This window comes from Glandiceps talaboti, chromosome 2 (assembly GCF_964340395.1).
Source record: "Glandiceps talaboti chromosome 2, keGlaTala1.1, whole genome shotgun sequence".
NCBI classification, from domain to species: Eukaryota; Metazoa; Hemichordata; class Enteropneusta; family Spengelidae; genus Glandiceps; species Glandiceps talaboti.
The window spans coordinates 30,143,574-30,167,815 of NC_135550.1; the positions used below are offsets into that span (position 1 = coordinate 30,143,574).

At 32.7% G+C, this 24,242-nt stretch overlaps 1 protein-coding gene across 1 annotated transcript in view; it reads left to right on the forward strand.

Annotated features, from left to right (window-relative positions):
- Nucleotides 1-3,183: 3,183 nt before the first annotated feature.
- Nucleotides 3,184-24,242, forward strand: part of LOC144446524 (nesprin-1-like) — a 168,360-nt gene continuing 147,301 nt past the window's right edge. Inside the window, 14 exon segments of the mRNA XM_078136309.1 lie at nt 3,184-3,268; nt 6,270-6,331; nt 10,591-10,686; nt 11,017-11,100; nt 11,593-11,685; nt 13,910-14,091; nt 18,275-18,471; nt 18,906-19,003; nt 19,468-19,611; nt 19,938-20,252; nt 22,034-22,315; nt 22,717-22,813; nt 23,359-23,561; nt 23,906-24,223. Of these exon segments, the coding sequence (XP_077992435.1) occupies nt 3,184-3,268; nt 6,270-6,331; nt 10,591-10,686; nt 11,017-11,100; nt 11,593-11,685; nt 13,910-14,091; nt 18,275-18,471; nt 18,906-19,003; nt 19,468-19,611; nt 19,938-20,252; nt 22,034-22,315; nt 22,717-22,813; nt 23,359-23,561; nt 23,906-24,223 (2,256 nt within the window).

Below are 24,242 nucleotides of genomic sequence, written 5' to 3' on the forward strand. Positions count from 1 at the left end.
TTTATAATGTAGAAATCTTTAGCAAAATGATATTATTGTATAATACTAGATAGCCAGCTCATTTCACACTCACAGTATACATTGTATTCTAGATATTAAACCAACTCACAAGTGAGACTGTGATGTGGTATCAGTCTGCTAGTACAGCACAAATTTGGGATCTAATTGTCCATGAGTTGTGACAGTGGAGTAGAAACAGTATACTTGTAAATAGTTGACCTCCTTACCGTATATAGTATAGCACTCAATAGTTGGGTAAGAAGAGTAAATACCAAAGAACTCATCAACCATGACACTAACAATTGTATGTGGTTATGTATACTTTACTGTAAACTTAGCTTTCTGTATTCTGTGTTTATCAAGTGTAACCAGGTGATTCAATTTCCATGTATGTGTGCTAGTTAAATAGCTATTAGCTGGATAATGTGATTGAAATGAGCATAGTCAAGTATCAAGTATGCAACTTAACAGACCAACTTATCAAAGTTGAATCTGTCCTTTGGTGTGTTTATGTATTTTTCATTACAAGATTTCAAGTAGTTGTAAACGCTAGGTAATTGAGTTCTGTAAATATAAGCAAAAAGAAGTCTGTAAACTTAATGACGTTGATCAAATAATGAACTTTAAAAAAAGTGAAAGTACATAAGAAATATACAATAAGACTATTTACTTAGTGGTGTTGTAGATTTAATTAGTGAAATTACCTTAGCACTGTTTTTATCTCTTGATCAAATAGATAGGATCCAATTCCTACCTGTCATTATCTGCCTTGTAGATAGAAACATTGCTAACTACTGAAAGTACTGCTTATCCCCATCCATCCCCATGTCCCATCTCACCCCTTCATCACCAGGAATGTTGATGTCATCTACCTTGTAGATAGAAACATTGCTAACTACTGAAAGTACTGCTTATCCCCATCCATCCCCATGTCCCATCTCACCCCTTCATCACCAGGAATATTGATGTTGCCCGTGAACCACCGTCCTCATCATCATGATGCATCCTGTGATATTTATTCATCCGTAATTACCCATTATATACCTGTTTGGTGTGTTCTTTTATACATGTTGAGGCCTGTTTTGTATTAGTTGCAAACTCGGTGCATATTTAATTTACCTAGTACGGTATATTTCAGCAAAATCACGTGAACTTCTACTGCTGTCATTGTATTCAATGACATAGACTTTACAAACACATCCAGTGAGTAGAGATCTAGTAATATTGTAATATACATTTGTTAGATGATAATGGGTATTGCAGTGAGTAATATACATTTGTTACGACAATGGGGATTGCAGCTAATGAGTAGAGAGTAATATACATTTGTTACACTATAATTAGCACTAGTAACAATGTAACTGACATAGAAAGCCATTGCAAGTACTTAGGACACTTTACCTCCTAGACCCATTTGTATTTAAATACAAAGTACAGTAGTATGTATATATAGTGACTTCAACTTTGTGGTTGAAATCACATATTCTAACAATGGTCTACTAGTGCTAGCTATCATGTTGGTAGTATCCATATTTTACACGGTTGCTAAATTCCCCATACAACCATCCAAATACTTGACATGATTTGCAGTCACATTCAAGTGATAAGAACACTTCAAACTTGTTTTGGGTGTAAACGAGTTCATGTAAATTTAGGTTAAAATGATGGATTAGGCTAGGATACATGTGAATACAGTGTCCTAGTGATGTTCCTGTATGGTGATATTGAAACCAGTTAACTATATCTGCATACTTTTTATGTACAATTAACTGAACAAAGTCTATAAAGATAACTTGAGATTCACAGAATGTAAAAATAAAGAGACAAATACCTTTCAATCATGACAACAGTTGGTGAGTAGTGGTATATCCTGTGTTCAACAATTTTCTTGATCTGGTTTGGTAGTTTCCAGAATGCATTTTACATCCCATTGTGCTGAAAATGTTTCTTTTTTGTCTTTATAACTGTATCAAGAAGGAACTAAATATGTAAATAATCTTATCAGATTATGTTAGCGTCCAGCGTTTTTTAGCTTTGTTTATTCTGTCAATTATTAACTCAGACACTAAACGAGAGATTTTTCTAAATGTTCTGTTTTTTATATTAAAGTTTGAAAGTTAACATAACTGTGAACTTCAGAATAGTATGAGTGAAAGATATGAAAATGAGTTGTGTCAATAAATGTTACACTTCACACATAATTGTTGTATTTAGTACTATTATAAAATACTGATATTTTGTATCAGTTTGCATTGTAGCCTTAGTTGACCCTTGTTTGCACTGTAAACACATCCTAGAAGTTACATATACAGTTAGAGTATAAATAGTGATTTGATGACAAAAGATTTTTGATAACACCTCTCTAAATCATACCCAGGTAACACAATGATTTGGTACGATATGTGATGTATATCATAAACTGTTAGAGATTATGCTACTATTGCAATGACAGGTCACACATACATTAAAACGTGATATAAAACATTGAACCATACCTCAGTTGTTGAGATTCAATGCTAGAATTCCACATCAGCCCAAAGTGTAAAGTCCAAAACAATGAATTATAGTGAGGCCATAGTAGCAGAAGTTCTTCATGATACAACAAGAATGGCTTCCCTCAGTAAGTACAAAATATTTGGTATATCTAAAGCAGTTGGTCTTATCTCCAATTTGCATTTTATGTCTTACACACTCCTGCCAAAATGAAGTTCATGTTGAAGACAGTGTCTTTTAAAACTTACACATGTACGTGTAAAGTTATCTAAATCAAATAGATTCTTGAACTGTCATATAAGCTAGATATAAATATGGTAGATCAAGCCAATATTCAGTTGTCAGTTAGACTATACTGTAACTCATTATGCAGCCAGAGACCTAGATCATACTCATCATTGAAGAACATACCCCCTGCTGTATTTACATGCAGTACTTGTCATACTTTGCAAAGATATCAACACTGAGAATGCCATAGATATTCTATTCTTGTGCACTCATTTGACTATAAGCAGTCGTTGAGGTCAAAGTGCAAGATATCCTATTTTTGACATTAACATTCTAGTGATCACAGTGTTAGTAATCCTTAGTACTGGAGATCACAGTACCCGCAGATTATATCAGCTAAAGGACTGATTTGAGTTTTCATCGATGCGTTTATGTATATATCTGATATGTTATACCTTGATTATGGAGTCGGATCACAAGCCGTACTTTGATAGAAGACATTGGCAAACCTTGTATGAGGAGTTTCCTGAAGGATGGTTATTAAGATGTATGTACATTGTACATGTTGTAAGACTATGATGGCTGTGTTTTTTATATCTATGTTTATGTATATATGGATAATATGTATACAAAGTCATGTACTTTATCAATAGACCTTGGCATACCAAAAATTGTATTTTTCTGCAGAAAGATGTAGCATCTTGACTTATAAATTTTACGTCGCTCTTTCCATCACTTTTTTTCCCTTCATCAATAATCCATTGTCATTTGTTTAGCCAATACCATGTAGTGTAACAGAAGAAAAGTAAAAGTACTTATGGCAAAAGTGGCAACATCTTACAGAAAGATATGTTTATTTGGTTTTTCATTAGTTAGGAAAGTTAATCCGGGGCCACCACTTTGTGAAATTTTACATTGGCATACAATCATAGTTTTACAAATCAGTGTAATTTTGAGTTGTTTGTTGTTTCACAGTAGGGGTGATGAACTCTATGACTAGAGACATATCATATGCCACTTAATAAAAAAGTACTGTATTTCCATCATGTCTAATCTAAGCCACAGCTATTGTATCACATAGAACTCCTACAAACATGTGTTTTTTAGATTGAAACTGTAATGAATTCTCCACAGTGCTATTTTGGATAAGGAGACAACCTGCTGAAGGATTTATTACATGGACATGATGTACATTATATAATCATAGCATAATTTAAACTTTCTATAATATCTATATGGTAAATCATAAACTTATCAAATTATCATAAACTGCTCTGAAAATGGTCATATTTCCATATTTCACTATAATGTAAAGAGTAAATGATATGATTAATATAAGTATGAAATTGTGAGAATTATGATAAACTAACTACATGGTGGTTATGATTTGATTGTTATAGTTATGTTTGCATATTGTTCTTAATATAATGTGGTTATAACTGTTTTTACAGTGACTGGTCTTATTGCCATTCACCTTAGACTGGTACCAGTCTCTTGGGAGATATTTTTTCAGTGTCATGTTATTCAAATGTTTTGAGTTTATTATTGATATTTAGCTTTGCAAAGAAAAATGTCGTCAGCTTTTTTAAAAAACAAATTTCCCAGGTACAATAGTACAGTAGCCTCCCCTATCCTCTATTCATTCACTTGGCTGTTTTGCATTCACTCAGTCAGGTTGTCATTTCACAAACCCGAAAAAACACAGTTTTCTTTTCCAAACAAAAAATATTTTATTGAAATAAGGAATGGAAAAAGCCCTGAGACTTGTGCTACATTTCCATTTCATATATATGTATTCTGGTACAGTAAATGTAGAATGGAATACTTTATCTACCTCATCTCCCACCTTCCATCCCCTCTTTCAACTAATAATTTGACGTATGTGTGTTCTTTGTATATTACTTGTATCAATCAGTATATAGGACACTTGAAATATACTTATTAATACAGCTAGACCCTCTCCACAAATACCTGAGGTACTCTTGTGGTGACCTTTTTTGTTTTTTCCATTCACAACAAAGAAATGGACTTTGAATAACAAAGTTTAGCCAGGTGGGCTAGCCCCAGTAGCCATTTTAATGTACATAAACATTTTGCCTAACATTCATGTTTTGTTTACTAGTATTTAGTGAATGAAAATATTTCACATATCAATTTGTATTGTAGATTATATACATGTAACAATATATCGGAAAGTTATTAAAACCCCAATATGTTGTTTCTCCTTTTGATGTGATTGAAATTGAAGCAGTTGATAAGTTCTGCTTTTTATATTGAGAGAATTAATTTGTTAATATTCACCAGTAGGCATCTTATGACAATTCTTATTTGGTGACACTGACAGGCCTGCTGTGTGTTACGATTCATAAATGTATTCTTAGAACTACCAACTGTACAGCTGTTACTCCTCAGAGTTTTGTAAGTTTAAAGAAAGACTACTGTCAAATTATAGACTGTAGTAGTATATCTAAGTATATATACCGGTAATCATTTATGTAGAACAGTGTTAGACAGCATATATAGTAAAATGAATATATGATAAGTTAGTGGTTAGTACACAAATTCTTGTTTAAATATGGACATGACATGACATGGGATGTGTTCTGTGATGAAAGAGTTGAATCATTCCATTTCATGGATGCCAAAATTGCAAACTCTGTGATTTCATTTGAAACTGTTGTCCAGCCCTCTGCAGTTGATAATCATGTAGGCAGATGTTGTAAGTCCTGTGATTATGGTGGATACAATATGTGTTTCAAGCTGTTTTAAATCTACATTTATTTAAGAACTGTTGATAGTATAATAGTATAGTTCAGTAGAGATTAAAATTCTATGTATAGTAATCATAGCAGCACAACTGTTACAACTCACATAGTTTGATTTCAGTGTCACCCTATTGATGATAGCAATACACGTGTCACACACTCATATAAAAATACTCATGAATTATTTTACTGAGATGGTGGCCTTGCTTCATATTTAGTAAAATCAATAACTATCAAGTGTAGATAAAATGTAGATAAAATCAATAATTGTATTCATTTATAGTTCTGTAGATAAAGAAAGGGCAGACAATGTTATTATTGAGATCTGTGTCTTATATGTCATGAGTAATGAGTATTTAGTCCTCAAGTTGATGACTGTAAATGCCCTTATTTCTGTCGAAACAAAGACAGAATTTCCTTATCAATAGATAAATGACAATGTAAACTAAAATAAACAGCAATAATAACCAGTACATTAGTAGTAATCAATCACTGGAGAAGAGTGATTATTGCAAATGTTTCTGACTGCAGCTGGTTGTCATGGTAATGGGTTTACATGTGAGGTCAAAGGTCATTAGCTGTTGCTAGCACCTTGATGTTGCAGACTACATGTACATGATACACATATACTTCAGCCAAAGTGTACAAAATAGAAATATATCAAACTTTCCAAAACTTCTCAAAAAATGTACCCAACCCTTCATATTGTAGTAAGGTCATGCAATGATTGAAAGTAGAATTTATAGAAATTAAAACATATTTTTTATCGTTTTTTTTCTTCAGATGAACAAGAAAGGGTTCAGAAGAAGACTTTTACAAATTGGATCAATTCAGTACTGATGAAGGTAAGAATTCAAATATGTCTTGAGTTTTGTGTTTGTGAGTTGTTAAACCCAGACAGGGTAAGAATTCAAATATGTCGTGAATTTTGTGTTTGTGAGTTGTTAAACCCAGACAGGGTAAGAATTCAAATATGTCGTGAGTTTTGTGTTTGTGAGTTGTTAAACCCAGACAGACTAAGAATTATAAATCTTGTGAGTTTTATGTGTGATAAACCCAGACAGTGTAAGATTGATGGAGTGATGTCAGAACACCTTTGCAGACTGTATCATCATACATGTACAATTGATTCTGATTCATGAGTGGATTTATTGTACTATTTTTATAACATAGGAAATATGTTTGAATTATCAAATCACAACTAGAAATTTCCATCAAAATTAGATGAAAGCTAGGTTATAAATTAGTTTTAAAAAATTGAAAAATGTATTTTGATTGATATGTAATTATAATATTTAAACGTTTCTTTTGGTATCAACTTGTAGTAGCCCATGTAAGAATGGTATGATGAAATATTTTAAGTTTAATAACAAGCATAATGTAATAAAATTGACAGAAATTTACCAAGTAAAATGAAGCCAAGGATAAGTAGATTGATGATGACACACAATAGTGTTGATGGATTGAATTTGAAGGACACGTTGATAGGCCCTTTGACATAAAGTGTGTTAGATTTATATTGCAACACTATCTCATAGTAGTGGTTAGTGACTCATCTAAAGGCTCTTTATTTTTACTCTGTTCAAAATGTACTGGTTACAGAGTCCATGTATGTATATATGGTATGTTTAGGTCTTATCCAGGGACTGCATCAGATTTGTTGTATAAACTCAGAAAGAGAAATCAGTTTTTGAAGGATTGATATATTAATTAAAGCCAATTGTAAACTTTATGTACATAATACATGAGGTACACGTTTTGTGATGAATGAGATGATCTGTATGTAAAGTATGTTATACATGTAATACATTTCATAGCAGTACATTGCATTGATTTATACACCAACTGTCATGACCATCCCAAAAGTTTGGCTTAATTTGAACATCTCTAAAATATGTTGTTTCAGTAACAACTACTAGTATGTTGTAATACATTTCATTGCAGTACATTGCATTGATTTATACACCAGCTGTCATGACCATCCCAAAAGTTTGGCTTAACTTAAACATCTCCAAAATATGTTGTTTCAGTAAGAACTACTAGTATGTTGTAATACACTAATCATTGCAGTACATTGCATTGATTTATACACCAGCTGTCTGTCATGACCATCCCAAAAGTTTGGCTTAATTTGAACATCTCCAAAATATGTAGTTTCAAATACAACTATGTTGTTCTAGTAATACATTTCATTGCAGCACATTGCATTGATTTATACACCAGCTGTCATGACCATCCCAAAAGTTTGGCTTAATTTGAACATCTCCAAAATATGTTGTTTCAGTAAGAACTACTAGTATGTTGTAATACACTAATCATTGCAGTACATTGCATTGATTTATACACCAGCTGTCATGACCATCCCAAAAGTTTGGCTTAACTTGAACATCTCCAAAATATGTTGTTTCAGTAACAACTACTAGTATGTTGTAATACATTTTATAGCAGTACATTGCATTGATTTATGCACCAGCTGTCTGCAATGACCATTCCAAAAATTTGGCCTAACTTGAACATCTCCAAAATATGTTGTTTCAGTAACAACTACTCTACTAGTATGTTGTAATACATTTCATAGCAGTACATTGCATTGATTTATACACCAGCTGTCATGATCATCCCAAAAGTTTGGCTTAATTTGAACATCTCCGAAATATGTTGTTTCAAATACAACTATGTTGTAATACATTTTATTGCAGTCTTGATTTGTGTACCATTTTAGTTGCTAGCAATGAAAGTCCAGAGATTTGACATATTGACTCAAGTCCATATCACACATTTCACCATGCCGTTGTAATTGACCTACAGCACTATTTATAGCCAGTTATCACTAGTAGGGTGTCTGCTTAGTTATCAGATTACATTATTTAAAGGTCAAGTAAGGTCATGTTTATCTGTCTTTGACAGTCTACAGGCCCACACAAGGCAGTTTAAATGTTGTGTAAATATGATGCTAACTTTGTATAATAGTACAAGTGTAAAGCAGAATGGTGATAGTTTTTGATTTTATCAATCACACATTTCATTATTAAAGTGCAGTTTTGATGTGCAAAAATGGTATAACTGTACTTCTTGAATCTTATAGCAGGTGATCATATATATACAACCCATAACACCCAAGTACATTAATTTCTCTTTGAATGTTCTTTAAAATGAGTGTAACACACAATGGTGTTACACTTACAGATTGTAGATTTCATTTTAGATGACTGACTTTTGCATTTTGGGTGAAATTAGCATTGCTTATCTGTCACTTACCAGTTTCATCAGTCTATTTTTTTTAACACTTCAATAAAATTTTTAAGGACCATTTACATGCAAATATGTAAAGGTGAATTCCATTTTATTAAAGGCATTTTACAGAAAAAACTGCTTTCTATAGAATACTAAGTGAGCATACAAGTAATAATATTTCTGAAGCACATATTTGAAGCTGAGTGATTAGTCTTTGTAAATAAGACGCTGTTTTTAGAAATATTTACCACTTGTGTAAAGTGGTTTGTTGAACATGAATATCTGCTTTCTTCTTGCTAAGACCCACTTGGCCTGCTTGTAGTCTTTGTAATATTGATAATACCAGTATTGGTAAGAGTCAACAGTGTAGTGAAGAATGTACATTCTGAGTTGGTGAAATCTGTTGGAATTGTGTCTGACAAACGTATTGTGTGTTGTGATTGTGTACAGTTATAAAAAGAGGGGAATGTACCAAGATTTTTATGGCTTACTTGTGTGAAAGTACCTCATAAACTGCTAACAATATGACTCAAAATACAAAACAAGGTTTACTTTCAAGATGCTGTGTGTGTAAAGTTTTGTAAAGAATGAAAAAAACCTGGACAGCTGTATTCCTATAAAAGTAGCCAACGGATACACTATGACATTAAATAAACTGTGTGTAGTTGTTGTTGTAGGACATTGTATTGGATACACCCAGTGGCAACATAGGGCATGTTACACTGCAGCTTGCTTTGTTAGCTCTTTCAATTGAAGGTAACATCCAGACGATTTGCAAAGAAATAACAGACTTATATATAAGTTGTATGAAAGGCTTGAAAAAATGCATGTCTGAAAAACAGTACTTTTTTAGAGACATTGTGTTTTGTGTAAGACACGTATAAAGTAAGATGTCTCATAATTCTATATAGTACGAGTTAAAGGGATATAAAGCTGAGTTTACATGTTTGTTAAGGGGAAATGTTGCTGTAAATTAAAAAAAAAGATATGTATAGAATTCTACTTGATGTGAATACTAAACCACTGCTTGGTATTGGTGTAACACAAACCTGGTATTTAAGCATAAGACATTAAATGATTCTAATAACATAATTCAGTCTAGTAAGATAATCTGAAATGTCAAGGAAACTCGTAACTATGAAATCATCTGTGCTAATAAAGTCAGAAGATTGATTTTAATGCCTATGAGGTACAAGGTTAAAAACTCGGCTAGTAGAATTTCACAGGATGCAGGCAGGGCTATTATTTGTAAATGTAATAGTGTTCTGATCATTGTTATGTGAAATGAAAGTTTTATGATTGTAGTTTATTTGAAGAAAATCATGAAATTATAGTGAAAAAAACCCAAATTTGATTAAACTATGAATTTTTGAAGATTTCAACTTTATGCATTAAATCCTGCAAGATTGTCTACATTCTATTTCTAAGATGAGCTGATGTAAAAATTTGAATATAATGTCTGTTTCAAGTGAAATCACCAATTTGTCTAGAGTATAACTACATAATTTATTTATGTATATATAAATTGAAATAAAGAAGGATGACATTAAAGTTGTGAGAAAAAAAATTAAAATCTAAGTTACCAAGGAAATTTGTTTCTCATATTACTATTCACTCTTGCATGGCTTAAATTAATAATGCAAGTTTTATCAATTGTAGTCTTAAGTTATTTTCCTTCTATTGGTGTAATACATGATATGACAGGGTCTTTCCATAACAATATGACTGTTTGATTTTAACATGTGTTGTTATGTTTATATATCTTTTCTTTTGTAGGAATATTTTACTTTTATTCTTGCATTGAGAGTTTTCTTGATTAATTCAGCATACAAATCATTAATTGTGTATATTGTATTCTATATTTTTGCAGAGAGACCCACCACGACAAATCACAGAACTGTTTGAAGAAATCAAAGATGGAACAATGTTACTGGCTTTACTTGAGCAACTCTCAGGGGAAAAATTGGTATGTATAACCCTCTGTTGTACAAACTGAGTTGTATCTTGCCTATGTTTAAATACATGTATGCCTTTATGTTGATATAGGGAAAACACAGGAACAATTCTCTCAATGTACTAAATCTTGGGTATTGAATTAGGCATCAAAAACAGCTTGTATGTAGATGAGTAAGGAAAATGAGATAATGGCAATGTCTGATTTATCACGTACATGTATGATTGATGAATACATTGGAGAATTCGTATACATTGTGTACACATATCTAGAAAGTTTTTCTGTATTATACAGATTTATTGATGGTTTTGTAGCTTCACTTATAATTCCTTTCTATTGCAGCGCTTTGAAAAAGGGAAAAACTTACGAAGGTTACACTTTCTTAGTAATATGAAAACAGCCTTGGAGTTCTTGGAAAAGAAAAAGGTGAGTTTATGCTACTCTTAGCTCAGAAAGGATAGCTGCAATATGGATATTACTTGCAGTATCCATAGAACTGAAGTGTAGAATGCTTAGAATACATGTCGTATGTATTGAGTACTTGCTGTATCCATATCTAGATTAGAATAGCAGACACTCAAATCATGACTTGTAGAAAGTACACATAGTTCATTCATTGTGAGATATGTTAATGGTTCAATGAAATGTAAATGGAATGAGATTAAAGAAAATACTTACATCAAGTAATAAATAAAAGTGATAAAAAATCATTATATAGCAGAGAAGATATATACTAAGACATTTCAGTATTTATTTTCACACTAACTCAGGATTGAAGTACTTTGTACGTTGTAGTTCAAGACTTTCAAACTAATTAAAGATTTTAAAGAACTCCTCAATTATTATATTTAGCTTACGTAATTGTGATTGTTATGATTGAATAATTATTAATATTAAAATATTGTATTCCTTCCTTAGATCAGAATGGTTAACATCAATGCATCTGACATAGTGGATGGTAAACCATCTATTGTACTCGGCCTTGTCTGGACAATTATCCTCTACTATCAGGTAAATATTCATTTGTCATTAAAGTGGCTCAAGCTGAGTTTATAAACCTTTTACGCAATTGAAAATACTTGCCCAAACCATTGATTAAACTATTCTAGTATAATATTTAATGTCAATACATTCCTTATATGACATTATAAGTGCCTTCTGCCATTGCTGGAACAGCTGATTGCCTAGTATGAATTCCTTGACATTTTTTGATACGTATCAAAAAATACCTCATTGGATTGTTTATATCTTATACTAGTATCTTACAATCGGCTTTTGGTGCAGTTGATTGCAAATGATAGTTAAGTATGCTTCAGTAAGTAGATGCTACGAGTGACTTCTAAATACGTAGAATAAATCTCGCCCTAAACTAATAAATACAGCTTTTGCCCCTTTAAGTTATGGTACAAATATGTAAGAAATGATATATTCACATATATTCAACGCGACACATTTATTTATGTTATTCATGTCAAATACTCAGCATATTCTGTTTCAATTATTTATCTATCATATTGATATACTCCAATAATTTATCAATGTGAGTATTTTTATACAAATACTGGTAATGCACATCCTTTATTTCATAAAAATATAGAAATATTAAAGTAGATAGGTTAACAAATATAGAAAAATTAATATTCCCGCATACATTTTGGTATTCTAAAAATAGCAACGATAAATGAACAGGAAGTGAAATTCTTGGTCAATATTTAAATTCCACTTGTAACTTGATTGATAGTGTTGAAGGACTGGGAAACTGTACAAAGGTTTAAAACATTTACTAATTACCAGGGTGTAGTTACAACTTTGTAGATCATTGAGAACATAATACATACATTGTTACTGGTATAGTGTGTTATTTTAAAAACTGGGTAGGGTATGTGTAATTTACTAGGCATTAAGAGTACCACCCATAAGTACAACAAGGTAACATGTCTGTTTCCAAAGATACCCGTAAATACTTGTCTATTAGTATTATTCATTGTTGGGTACTAGAGATAGAATTAACAAGGCGTTACAATACTCATGGTATAGTGTTCACAATGGAGACTGAAACACGTAGACATGTAATCATCATGTAATACATTTAATGTCAGATATATATAAGAATAGTAAGATTTATTTCAAGAATCTCACAACAATGCTCAGTGTCATTGTATAAATTGTGAATGGGTGAAGGACCAAACCTTCACAACAATTGACTCAGTGCAGCTATCTCCATGAGGCATGAAACCAACTGTTAAGTGTTAAATGCACTGTGTACGTTATGCTGTACCTCAGAAATCAAACACAGTGACAGAAAGTGTCACATTAGGTGTTATTGATGTCAGTTTAGTGTCTGTAACCATCGACATATTAGATTTGCTGTTCTTATATTGGTATCAAACTTTGTTCCACTCTATTTTCAAGTAAAAGGGAGTGTTACAATGGATTGCATGCCTTCTTGTGGTGTTTCAAATGAGAAACCACAGAAAAATACATTGTTATTGTGTTTGTAAATAAGCTGCCTGAAAACTATAGACTGTTTGAAATTAACATTTATGTATCAGACTATCTCATCTGTGGTTTTGTCAAAACAAACATTAAAGAATCTCCTCATTATACTGCCCCTAAAATATCAGAATTTTAAAGTATTTATGAACTGTTTTGATCAATTGTTTTAAACAATCAACTACAAAGGCAGAATACCGTTTCTTGTAGTAAAACTTGTGGACATTAAATGTTACATTATTTGCTTGTTTGAAAAGTAGGAAAATTGTATTGTTTCTGATTTATTGATTCACCTACTAAGGGTAACTTTTTTTTTGATAAACCACTTTTCGCTCAAACAAATATTTGTGTTTTGTAAGCCATTTCCAAATTTAGGTAATAGTGAATATTTTTTGGAAAAAAAAATGTTCACACAGAACTTGGTACATCAATGTTTGCCACCAAGACCAATGTAATAACTTATGACTTGGAAATCTTGCACAATGTATAAGAGTTTCCATTGAAAATTAATTTATGATTTGAATGAGAACCCCTATAGAACTCAAGACAATGTTAAACTTTCTGTCATGAACAAAGAGATTTGTAGTCCTTTTTGAAAACACCAGTGATGATGTCATCAAAATACTTTATTATAATAACCTTGATCTGACCTTGTTGTCATCTGACTTTAGTTTGTAAAAACTTGTCACATGACCTTGAATTGACACAAACTGACCAGGTTCCTATGTTCTTGTACATCTAGATTGAAGAACAAACTAACATCCTAGCAAAGCAAATAATGGGTTTATCAGAGAGTGCTGGAAGTATGGACAGTCTTGGTTCTGATGGACCATCACCTCCCAAAAAGAAGGCTGCCGATAAGGCTAAAATTGCTGGTGGTGCAAAGAAAGCACTGTTGAAATGGGCACAGAGAGCAGCTGCCAAGTAAGTCTTTGAGTTTTAGACAACTGTTTGTTGGTTAGCATGATGGCATAAAGTTATCTGTAAGATGCATGTTTCCTGTCAATGTTACATTTACATCACTTTATTACCAATGTAGTACCTTAGTGTCAGGAATGCTACCGTCATGTAACTAAATCACAAATATTATGGTATGGTTATTTTTTCCCTGACATAGCATGAGAAGAAGATAACGCTTGTTTTCTTTGTAGCTGGAGCTTGAATACCCAGTAATCACCCATGGAAGAAGTGCTTGATACTTGATATGTATTACATAGTTGATACATATAACACATCATCAAATGTCATTTAATATTATATTAATTGCATTTTACAGTTATAGTTAAATTTTTATTAATATTGTAAACTTTTTTTGATAATTGTCTTGAATGCATGAAAGCATCCCATAAATGACTGTATGAAAAATAACAATATGACATGTACATGAGTAATAGCCTGACATTTATCACATTAAATTCTCTAATCTGATCATGTATTTCTTTAAGGAATTATGCTGTTACTCTTGTGGTTAAAAAAAGAATCAATTTCAAAGTGACTTTTAATCCTATGAATGTATATTAAATATATATTACATATAATCCAAAGGTAGTAAGATGAATGATTCTGACTTAGGTAATAAAAACAGAGTGCATCTGTTCTATGAAAAATAAAATCTTTTTACAGATATGGAAGTTTATCAGGATTCTGATCTGAGACAGTTTTCATCATCAAAAAGTGTATTGTTATTCTGAACCACAAGATTAGCAGTTTTAATATGTATACATATACAGTCAAAACTGTGTTATCACGAGTCATCTGTCTGAAAACAACAGCAGCCACCTGACTTTGATGCTGTTTTTTTTCCAATCCTTCATGTACATCTGAGCAAAGGTGCCATGTCCTCAATATATAACATAACACCTTTGTTTTTATGTGTATGATATTATTCACAAATTTTATTATCCTTCCCAAGTCTTTGTAGATTGTAAGGTACGTTGTGTTGCTTCGCCCTCACCGACCTCCTCTCAGCAGCTGACTGATGTGTGAGGGTGTCTTGTCACACCGTACCTTACAGACTAAAGTCTTTGATGCTCAAATTATTGATTTCTTCTCCAATATTTTGTTGGAATAAAACTTTGACAGAATGGCCTTCAATTTATAAACTTGACTTTAAAACGTTTCCCCTTTCCTCTTGTCTTCTGATGTACACATAACATAGGTTTGACTGTAGTAATTGATTCATTCTTTTCATTCAATACTTCATAATGTTTCTACCTTCAATGAATCTAGGCCAGTACAGCAAGCAGGCCTACCTGGAGATGGAATGGAAACAAGGCGAGTTGTGTACAATTTACGTCAAATCATATCAAATCAAATCAAATCAAATCAGCAAATCAATTTATGTCAAATGAAATCAAATCATGTCAAATTAATGAATTGAATCAATCAAATCATATCAAATCAAATCAAATTGTAATATGAAATGTCCAATACCAAGTATCAACATCAAGTTCAAATTCTTTAATTTGATCTCTGTGATTGAAAAATTTGAACTTTTAGTGACTGTCAAAGTGCACAAACTGAACTGCTGTAACTATCAAAAACATATTATTCACAAAAAATGAAAATTAATAATTGACACTGAGGCAAGTATTGTAAGTCTATGAAATATAGCTGCAAATAGATCCACATCAGCACTCTCAGCGTTACTTCCAAGCCATGTTATTGTGTTTTCCATGTTTCATCTAGAACTAACCAGTCTGGTAAACATATCAACCAACCTGAATACTGTTATCATTCCAGTAATGAGTAATGTCCTCACTTAACCCTAGAATTATCCATAACCTCTTGTTCCCATAACAACCCTTTTTTAGAGTAAATGTATTAATGAATTTTTTTCCATTCCTACCATCTTTACTCCAATATAATTATTAATTGTAACTTAAATGCTACCAATCCTAATTAATTCTGTTTGATTCTACGGAACCTACCTCCCCCGCCCCTTTTGCAAAAACCAACCAGACAAACAAAGAAGAAAAAAAGAAGTTACATTCAAACCTATAATATACCCTACTTAATATTACCCTATCTCAGTTGTACAGTGTTTGTACCTATCTTCCTAACTATAAACCCAACTAACCATTTTTATCATACTAAACCCATTCCAACCTGTCTAGCCCTATCTCAACCTAACCCTATCCAACCTTATCTCAACCCATTTCAACCCATCTCAACCTATCTAACCCCATCTGAAACTCATCTCAACCCATCTAACCCCATCTCAACCCATCTAACCCCATCTCAACCCATATATAAAACCATCTCAACACATCTCAAACCCACTACACCCACTTCAAACCTTTTCTCATACCACTATATCTATAATCTGATCCACTATTCATGATTTTCCTTCCACTGTAGGGACTCAGCAACTCTCTGCCAATCACCATCATCTGCTTCTAGGTAGCAAAATATGAAAATCCTTTCTCAGTAGTGTTGTTTGTTTTATTAATAGTGTATAAAATCAGTGCTTATTCTAATATGTTGATAACTAATAACCCAATCACACCTAGTAGTAGTACTTTGTATGCTATGCACATTGTTTATTTTCAGAGTCCTGTGGTAGATTTTAATCCAATAGATCCTATGTAGATCTTTCCGCAGCAAATACCCCCTAGGTGAATGGAAACTCTCTGTATAACATACATGATATCATGTTTTGTGGTACTTGTTGAGGGATGACTACAAAATAGTTGGTACCCATTCCATGCTAGCTAATCCTTATATCTGTCTGTCCATCATTATAAACATATTAGTCACTGAAACTAAGGTACAAACTGTGAACCATTGGGTGATATGAAGGGGGAGGAGTGTACTTTCCCTAATTGGCTAAACAAATTTGTCTCAGAAAGTAGAGAGAGTTTCCATTTGACCAGTAGTTAATTTACTTAATATATAGCTTGTACCCTACTAACTAATGCACTTTTCATATAGATGTTGTACCAGTAGACGTCTGTACAGGACAGAACTTGAAATGGACTTTGTGAGGCGAGTTACCCGCCTGTCGTTTTAATTGTCTGCTTGGCTAATGGCTAATGCATGCAGACACCATTGTTATAAGGGGATATCTGCATGATGTATGATGTTTAAGGGTGATATGTCATACCATGGTTTAGGGAATAGGGTCACATTATTTAGGTTTGAATGCATAGAACTAGGACCTCTCCTAAGTATCGTTTCATGTATGACCAAAATCTGTTGTCCTAAAATGTTCAAAATTTACTTCAATTTCCAACGTTCTAGAATTCCTGGGTAACCATTGAGTTATTTTCACTAGATGTTTCTTAGTTTGATAACTTAGTTGCTTACGATAATTCATAGGAAACATCTACAGAAAATATCCACTGTTACTGGGACTATAACCTAAAAAAAAGATTTGAATGAAATCGAATGGGAAAGAAAAACGAAAGAAAGAAAAATGAGTATATGTGTTAAAAAGAGGTCCTGGTTCTTTGAGATACAGAGATATACAGAGAACAAGAATTTCAGACTTGTTGGAAATGCATTTTGTGTGAACGACTTGAGGCAATGTTTTATACAAAAATGATTGTATAGAGTACAAGTTGATTCCAATATTTATTCATATAGTCTTTTACAATGATAAAGAAACAAAATCAAACACAAAGGTAAATTTGAAGTATTTATTTGGGTATTTACATTTGTGATATCAAAGTATGCAAGAAGTTTGATTTAAATGTGTAAGAAATACTAATTCATGTATAAAGTTACAAGATCATTCATACATAATTACACAATGTAGTTTTGAAAACTATACCAGTTATTGTATTTTTGACAACAATAAGACAGAAATATTTACATAAACAAAATGTCTGTTTGTCCCTTCCAAATAGAATATATGTTTTGTTTTTAAAAAATGGTAACTGTCTCCCCTATGGAGGTGAGTGGGTGTTTTGGGAAAGTTATGATTTGAATTTATCCCTGTAGAATATGGGTGATTTGCACATCTAGAGGTAAATAATAGTTGATATGCTGTGAGTAAATGGAGGGTAAACAATAAGACAGCCATGGTATACCATCAGTGGGGTAGAGTTTGCCAAATTCACTACCTATATAGTTACTGATATCTGAGATTTTCCTTTGCTTTTAGGAGTGTGACACTTGAAGTGACTAATTTTGGTAAAAGTTGGAGGGATGGTTATGCCTTCAACGCCATGATCCATACTATTAATCCAGAATTGATAGACATGGATGAATTGCCACACAAGACCAATGTAGAAAGATTAGATAGTGCTTTCACTACAGCTGAGAAGGATCTTGGTATCCCCAAGTTACTGGATCCTAAAGGTAAGTGTTTGAGAAAGAAGACGGGATATTAAATGAAGTCACCAGAACCAAACTATACTATGTAAGAAAACGAAACAATCTAGAAACAACAAAGAGATCAGTATACATACAGTATTTATGTACTTTATTGAGTTTCGTTGGTGAACAGATTATTTTGTGGAAATTAATTTATGATGAGCATTTCAGTGGTTGCTTACAAATGTCCAGTCTACACTCGACAACAAAAGCTCAGAGAGCCAAAAGTCAAAAAAGTAGCTAAATACCATACCTGGTATAGAACTTTTTTTCTCACTCAAATATTTACATTTCATTTTTCCATTTCATTATATTAGTGCCAGGTTAATCAAACTATGATATATGCATCAAATTATAATATGAAAAACATATTTGTCCATTTCATGAATTTTAATCTAGTTTATATACTTTACTTCTAGATGTGGATGTCCCAAATCCTGATGAGAAATCCATCATGACATACGTAGCCCAATTTTTACAGCAATATCCGGAAGTTGGAGATGATGAGTCCTCATCTGTAAGTTGTTATCTTTCAGACATTTTACATCCAATCAGAAGTTTGTACTAACTAATTCCGTGTCAGCATTATGTATGCACATTGCAAGAAAGATAAGTAATGTACACACAAGATATGGTATCACATTTGCTGTGCAAATCTAGTTGTTGAGGGAATTGGGTAAACAGGATGCAATATTACTTCTCATACATCAAGAGAGAGGTCTTCTAAATTGTACAAAGATCTGTATGTAGATCCTGCAATTGTCAAAATCTCAAAAAAAAGTAATACAGTTTTGTTTCTACTCCACAAGTGCTGTCAGTAGTTCTCATATAGTTGAATTGTCAGTGTCAAAACAACAACAACAACAACAACAACAACAACAACAACAACAATAACAAACACATGCACAGATGTGGGCTGACACAAAATAAAGAAACAAACAAATCTCTGAAAATTGGATGATTTTCGTTAATTTTTCTCAGCTGATGGGAACAGTACGTGATATGCATGCTGTAGCTAGGGAAGAAGAAAATCTATACAAGGACATCTTTGATCATCTCACCAAAGCTGAAGCCGTTCTTGCCATGGCCAGGGAAGGAAAAATGACAAAGTTAGAAGAATATGAGGTTTGTGGAAATTACTATTTGGGAAATAACTTGCAAAGTGTTTCAAACATTTGTTTGAACAAATTGTATGGAATCACATGTGATTGGTTTCTGAATCACTAGATTGTAGAATATGAAAGAAAAATGTCATTTGAAGAAATAAAACTAAGTGGTGAAATAGCTGAAAACAATACCAGGCAATGTTTGTTAATTTATGGTATCACAAAAAAATAGAGAACTTGAATTATTATACTGTGTTTTATTTTTTAGCAATTATGAGTAAATAAAGACTTCATCTTTAATATAGTGATTCCAAAATTACATTATTTAAAACTATTTTCTTACAGACACATGAAGAACTCAGTAAAGTCCATGAAAATAAAAAGAAAAACTATGCACTATTGTTGAAGAAATTTGAGTCTAAAGTATTAGTGTCTATAACTGAAGAGAACGTTACTGTTGTCAAAGAAAAATGGGAAATAGTTACAAAGCATTTACTGGCCTGGAAACGAGCCATTGACAAGACTATGCCAAAACCTCTGCTGTATATCATTAAATGGATGGACAGAGCTGAGGAAGAGCTGAAAAAAGAACCAAAAATACAAAAAGATAACTTTGAAGAGAGTGCCAAAGAAGTCAGACAAAAGCTAGTTGAACACAGGGTAAGTATCATGAATGGGGACGATGATCCATTCATCTTTTTAATGCCCATTGACTCCAAGTTTTGCCCAGCAGAAAACTTGGAATCGCTCCAAGCTTGGTAGTTGGTTTGGTTAAAGTTGACACTTAAATTTGTAAAACTTGGCACTTTCTTGCCAGAGAGGGCAGTCATACATATATGTACTCCTATTACATGTATATGGTACTTTGATGATGGGGCACTAGTCAAACATACACATAATGAGGAATGTATGGTTCTCATGGCAACATCTTATGCTTGATGGAACTTCAGTGATTGCTGACTTTAGAAAAAAATTAACTATGTGTTTGTGGCCAGACGTCATTACAGGTCAGTTGTCTTAGGTCATGGGTCATTTTGAGGGCATATCAGTATTGCTGAAAACAAGGGAACAATGTGTCAAGCTTGACCAGGGGTCTAAGTATTACCCCCCTACTGAAGGTAATTTATAATTGCCACTCTCTGTACATGTAGTGAATAATCTAATAGGTGGTACAAGACTTAGACTAGAAATAATTGCTCTAAATTAATCATGGTAATGCTTCTAGCAGGATCAAAATTTATGACTGTGGTATTGCGTAAATAGCTTGTACAGCCTTAGGATTGCGTCTATCTTGTATACCCTGGTTTGAGGTACATGTACCTCTTAGTTATGCCCCAGGACGGCGTCTGTCATGCATTCTTGGTTTTAGGGTAGCTTTTAATAAACTCAGTGAACCAAGATAGTCATCTGGTAATGAATTATTTATTTATTTTGCTTATCTATCAATCATTATGTCATTGAGAATGTATTTTACACAATTTGTATGCTATAGCAGCGGTAATTTTGTTAGATTTTCAAATCAAGTTCTTCAGACTTAGTACATTAGCAACTACTATGATATACAGAAACATATGTCTATGGTATATTAATCATGTAAAAATTCTGAGATAAGTACCAAACTGTGGTGATATTATGAGAGATATTCTTGCAGTGTAGGCAGTGTTTTCAAAAACAACAGATGCATATATCAGATTTTCCAAACTAATATATCTGTCATGTTGACATGTTTACTCATAAATCAGCCTACAGCTTACATACTATGTCCATGCTGAAAAGCTATAGGACACACAGCAAGATTGATTTCTTGTCCCTAAAAAGTTACATTTATGTGTAAATTAGACGTAATTGTTTCTAGGTAGCCAGCAAATGTCTTTATGACAGGGTGAGTGTTTGCAGAATGATTTCAAGTATTTGAAAATGGAGGACTACCCACCCTGTGAACTTTGAGATTGCAAATAAACCACACAATAATACGTCAGCCACTGACCGACATCTTTGTACGCCATCACTATAATATCTGGTAGAATCTAAATAGTTAATTACTGGCATTGATCTGTAGGTGATTTCAACCAGATTTTGAGTCGTTAATTTTTTCTGCATGTCGCTGCATGTATGTTGTTCTATGTAAGTAAAAAACTGATAAGTCACTATGTATAAGCAGCTTATAAAGATGACCTGACGCTCCACTTGGCAAATTGTCAAGTTTGTTCTACTACCTGTAGTGTAGAGTTTGCAAGATTAGGTTTTCAGGCAAACATAATTCACATTTTATTATTTCATGAGCATTATTTTGAGACTTGTAACCCCTTGTAAAACTACATATCAAACACCTTACTTCTTAATCTATGAATCCCCTGAGATAATGATAAGCTCCAACAGACTTCCTAGTATGTGTTTGGCATTTTAATGATACACTTGTCTCCAAAATTCTATCTCCCAAGGAATGTTTCAAAGACACAGAGCAGGTAAAAGCCACCTTCCAACAGATCAAGGATACCCGTCGTGTTGACAAAGAAGAACTGACCCCCCAGCAGGTGGAAAAAATGGCACATCGGCTCGGCCGTATTCTCCCAGAGGCCAAGAAGAGGGAGTTGAAACTACAATACAATGAATTAAGATATGGAATGTTGTCATTTGTTGTTATGGCTGAGAAGAGACTCAAGTCATGGACTATTAAATATGGCAGACAAGATGTGGTAGAAGCTCTCCTTACAAATTACACAGTAAGTCTAATCTGATGTTGTAATTGTCGATGGTATAATAATATTATCTAAATTTGACGATTAAGCCAGTTATCTGAAATCACTTGATTTGATGGTTTAGTTTTTGAAATATTAATATTTGTAATAATTTCTTTAAGCATTTCACACCAACATGAGATTATATAAATTCATTGTTGTTAATTGCCAGATGTTTTGAAATTGATGGCCTGTTATTGATCCCTAATAATATCTCTGTGAACAGATTCTTTTTAAAAGAAGAGATATCAGCCCACTCCCACCTGAATCAATTCAAAACTGATTCAAACTAAAACAATTCTAGTTTCTTTCCCCATGAGAAAACTGGCATCAAAGTGATTTACTTTTCAATTTCTGAACTTTGTTTTTTTCTTCTGTTTTTGCAGGATTTTGTAGAGAAAGGTAAATTCTTTGATAAATATGAATCCGGTTTCAAGCAGCTGCAGGCAGTGGCAGAAGCCTATTTTAATGGTATAGAAGACGGTAAGTACATGTAGAGACAACCAAATATATATTTGATAGAATTATGATGTCATAGAGGGAAATGTAGGTCAGAGGTTAAAGGTCACTGTAAAGTCACCTGTGTGTAGTTTCACAGTTTAGGTGATTCCATAACATTTTTATGTCATAATGTTTGGGGTTTTCTTTGGTTATTTTATAAGTTTGACAATTCTTTTCATACATATTTTTAAAAATTATATTTTATGTGAAAATTAAAAGTCAAGGTATCTTTCAAATTGCTTTCATATGTATATGTCCATGTGTGTTTGTTTAAAAATAATTTCCAATATGTTCAAATTCTAAGAAAAAGGAAAATTAGTGGGGTTCTCAATATGTAGTTATTTAGTTTGAAATTAGGTTGTTCAGTAACCAGACATGTTACAATTATTTACATCAAAATTAAACTAACATCATAATTTTTGAAGCAGGAATATCTTGATTATATCTGTCTGTAAATTGAGGTATGTTGAATGTGGTTTGAATTTTGTTTTCAGTTTAGTAACAGTTTACCTTTTTTCCTTGTACAGTGGAAGAAAAGTCCAGTGTACGTACATTTGTAAATCAACAAGGTACCAAGATGAAGAACTTGTCAGTAGAAATACACAGTGTACAGAGTATGTTAGAGAAAGTCCTCCAAAACTGGGCTGATTACAATAACTCAGTTGAAGGTCTACAGGCCTGGTTAGAAAGGGCAGAAAGAATGCATACACAGTCACATGATGCTAATAAGGTAACTATATATCTATATAGCTGTTTGTAGTAGATGATACTTTAGTAGAACTCACTGCTTGATGTACTAATGTTTTGAGGTCTAAACTATATTGAAAACCTCAAATGTATTGATTTCATAGATTGTCATGATAGTGGAAAGTGTGAGTCTGGGCTACTTGAAGCAAATCAACTCAGAATATTGTGAAATCTGACAAAATTGTGTAGTTCAAAATTTGGTCATATTATTTTTAATGCAACTATTAATTGTCAGTTTGTGGACACTACAGTGTTTTAGCTAATGACTGAAATTTTATAGAAATGATCATGGCTTCACTTCTTGTTTTTCCCCTCATTACATGACAGGAGTTCTTCAAAGACCTACCAATATGGATGGATAAACACACAGTACTAAATGACACAGGTAATTTCCTGATTGAAGTCTGCCAAGAAGACGTCTCATTTGACATACAGCAACAACTTCTACTCCTTAACAGAAGATGGAAAGATATCTTTGAACAAGGCAAGATTTATATGAAGGAAGAAGAAGCTGAGAGACTACAGAGAGAGTATGCTGCAGGTTTGAAAGCCTTGACTGTATGGCTGGACAAGTCAGACAAAATCATGAGTGGACCTATAGAATGTACTTATACAGGATTGAAAGACCATGCCCAAGATTTAGATGTAAGTATAGTCAGTCAAG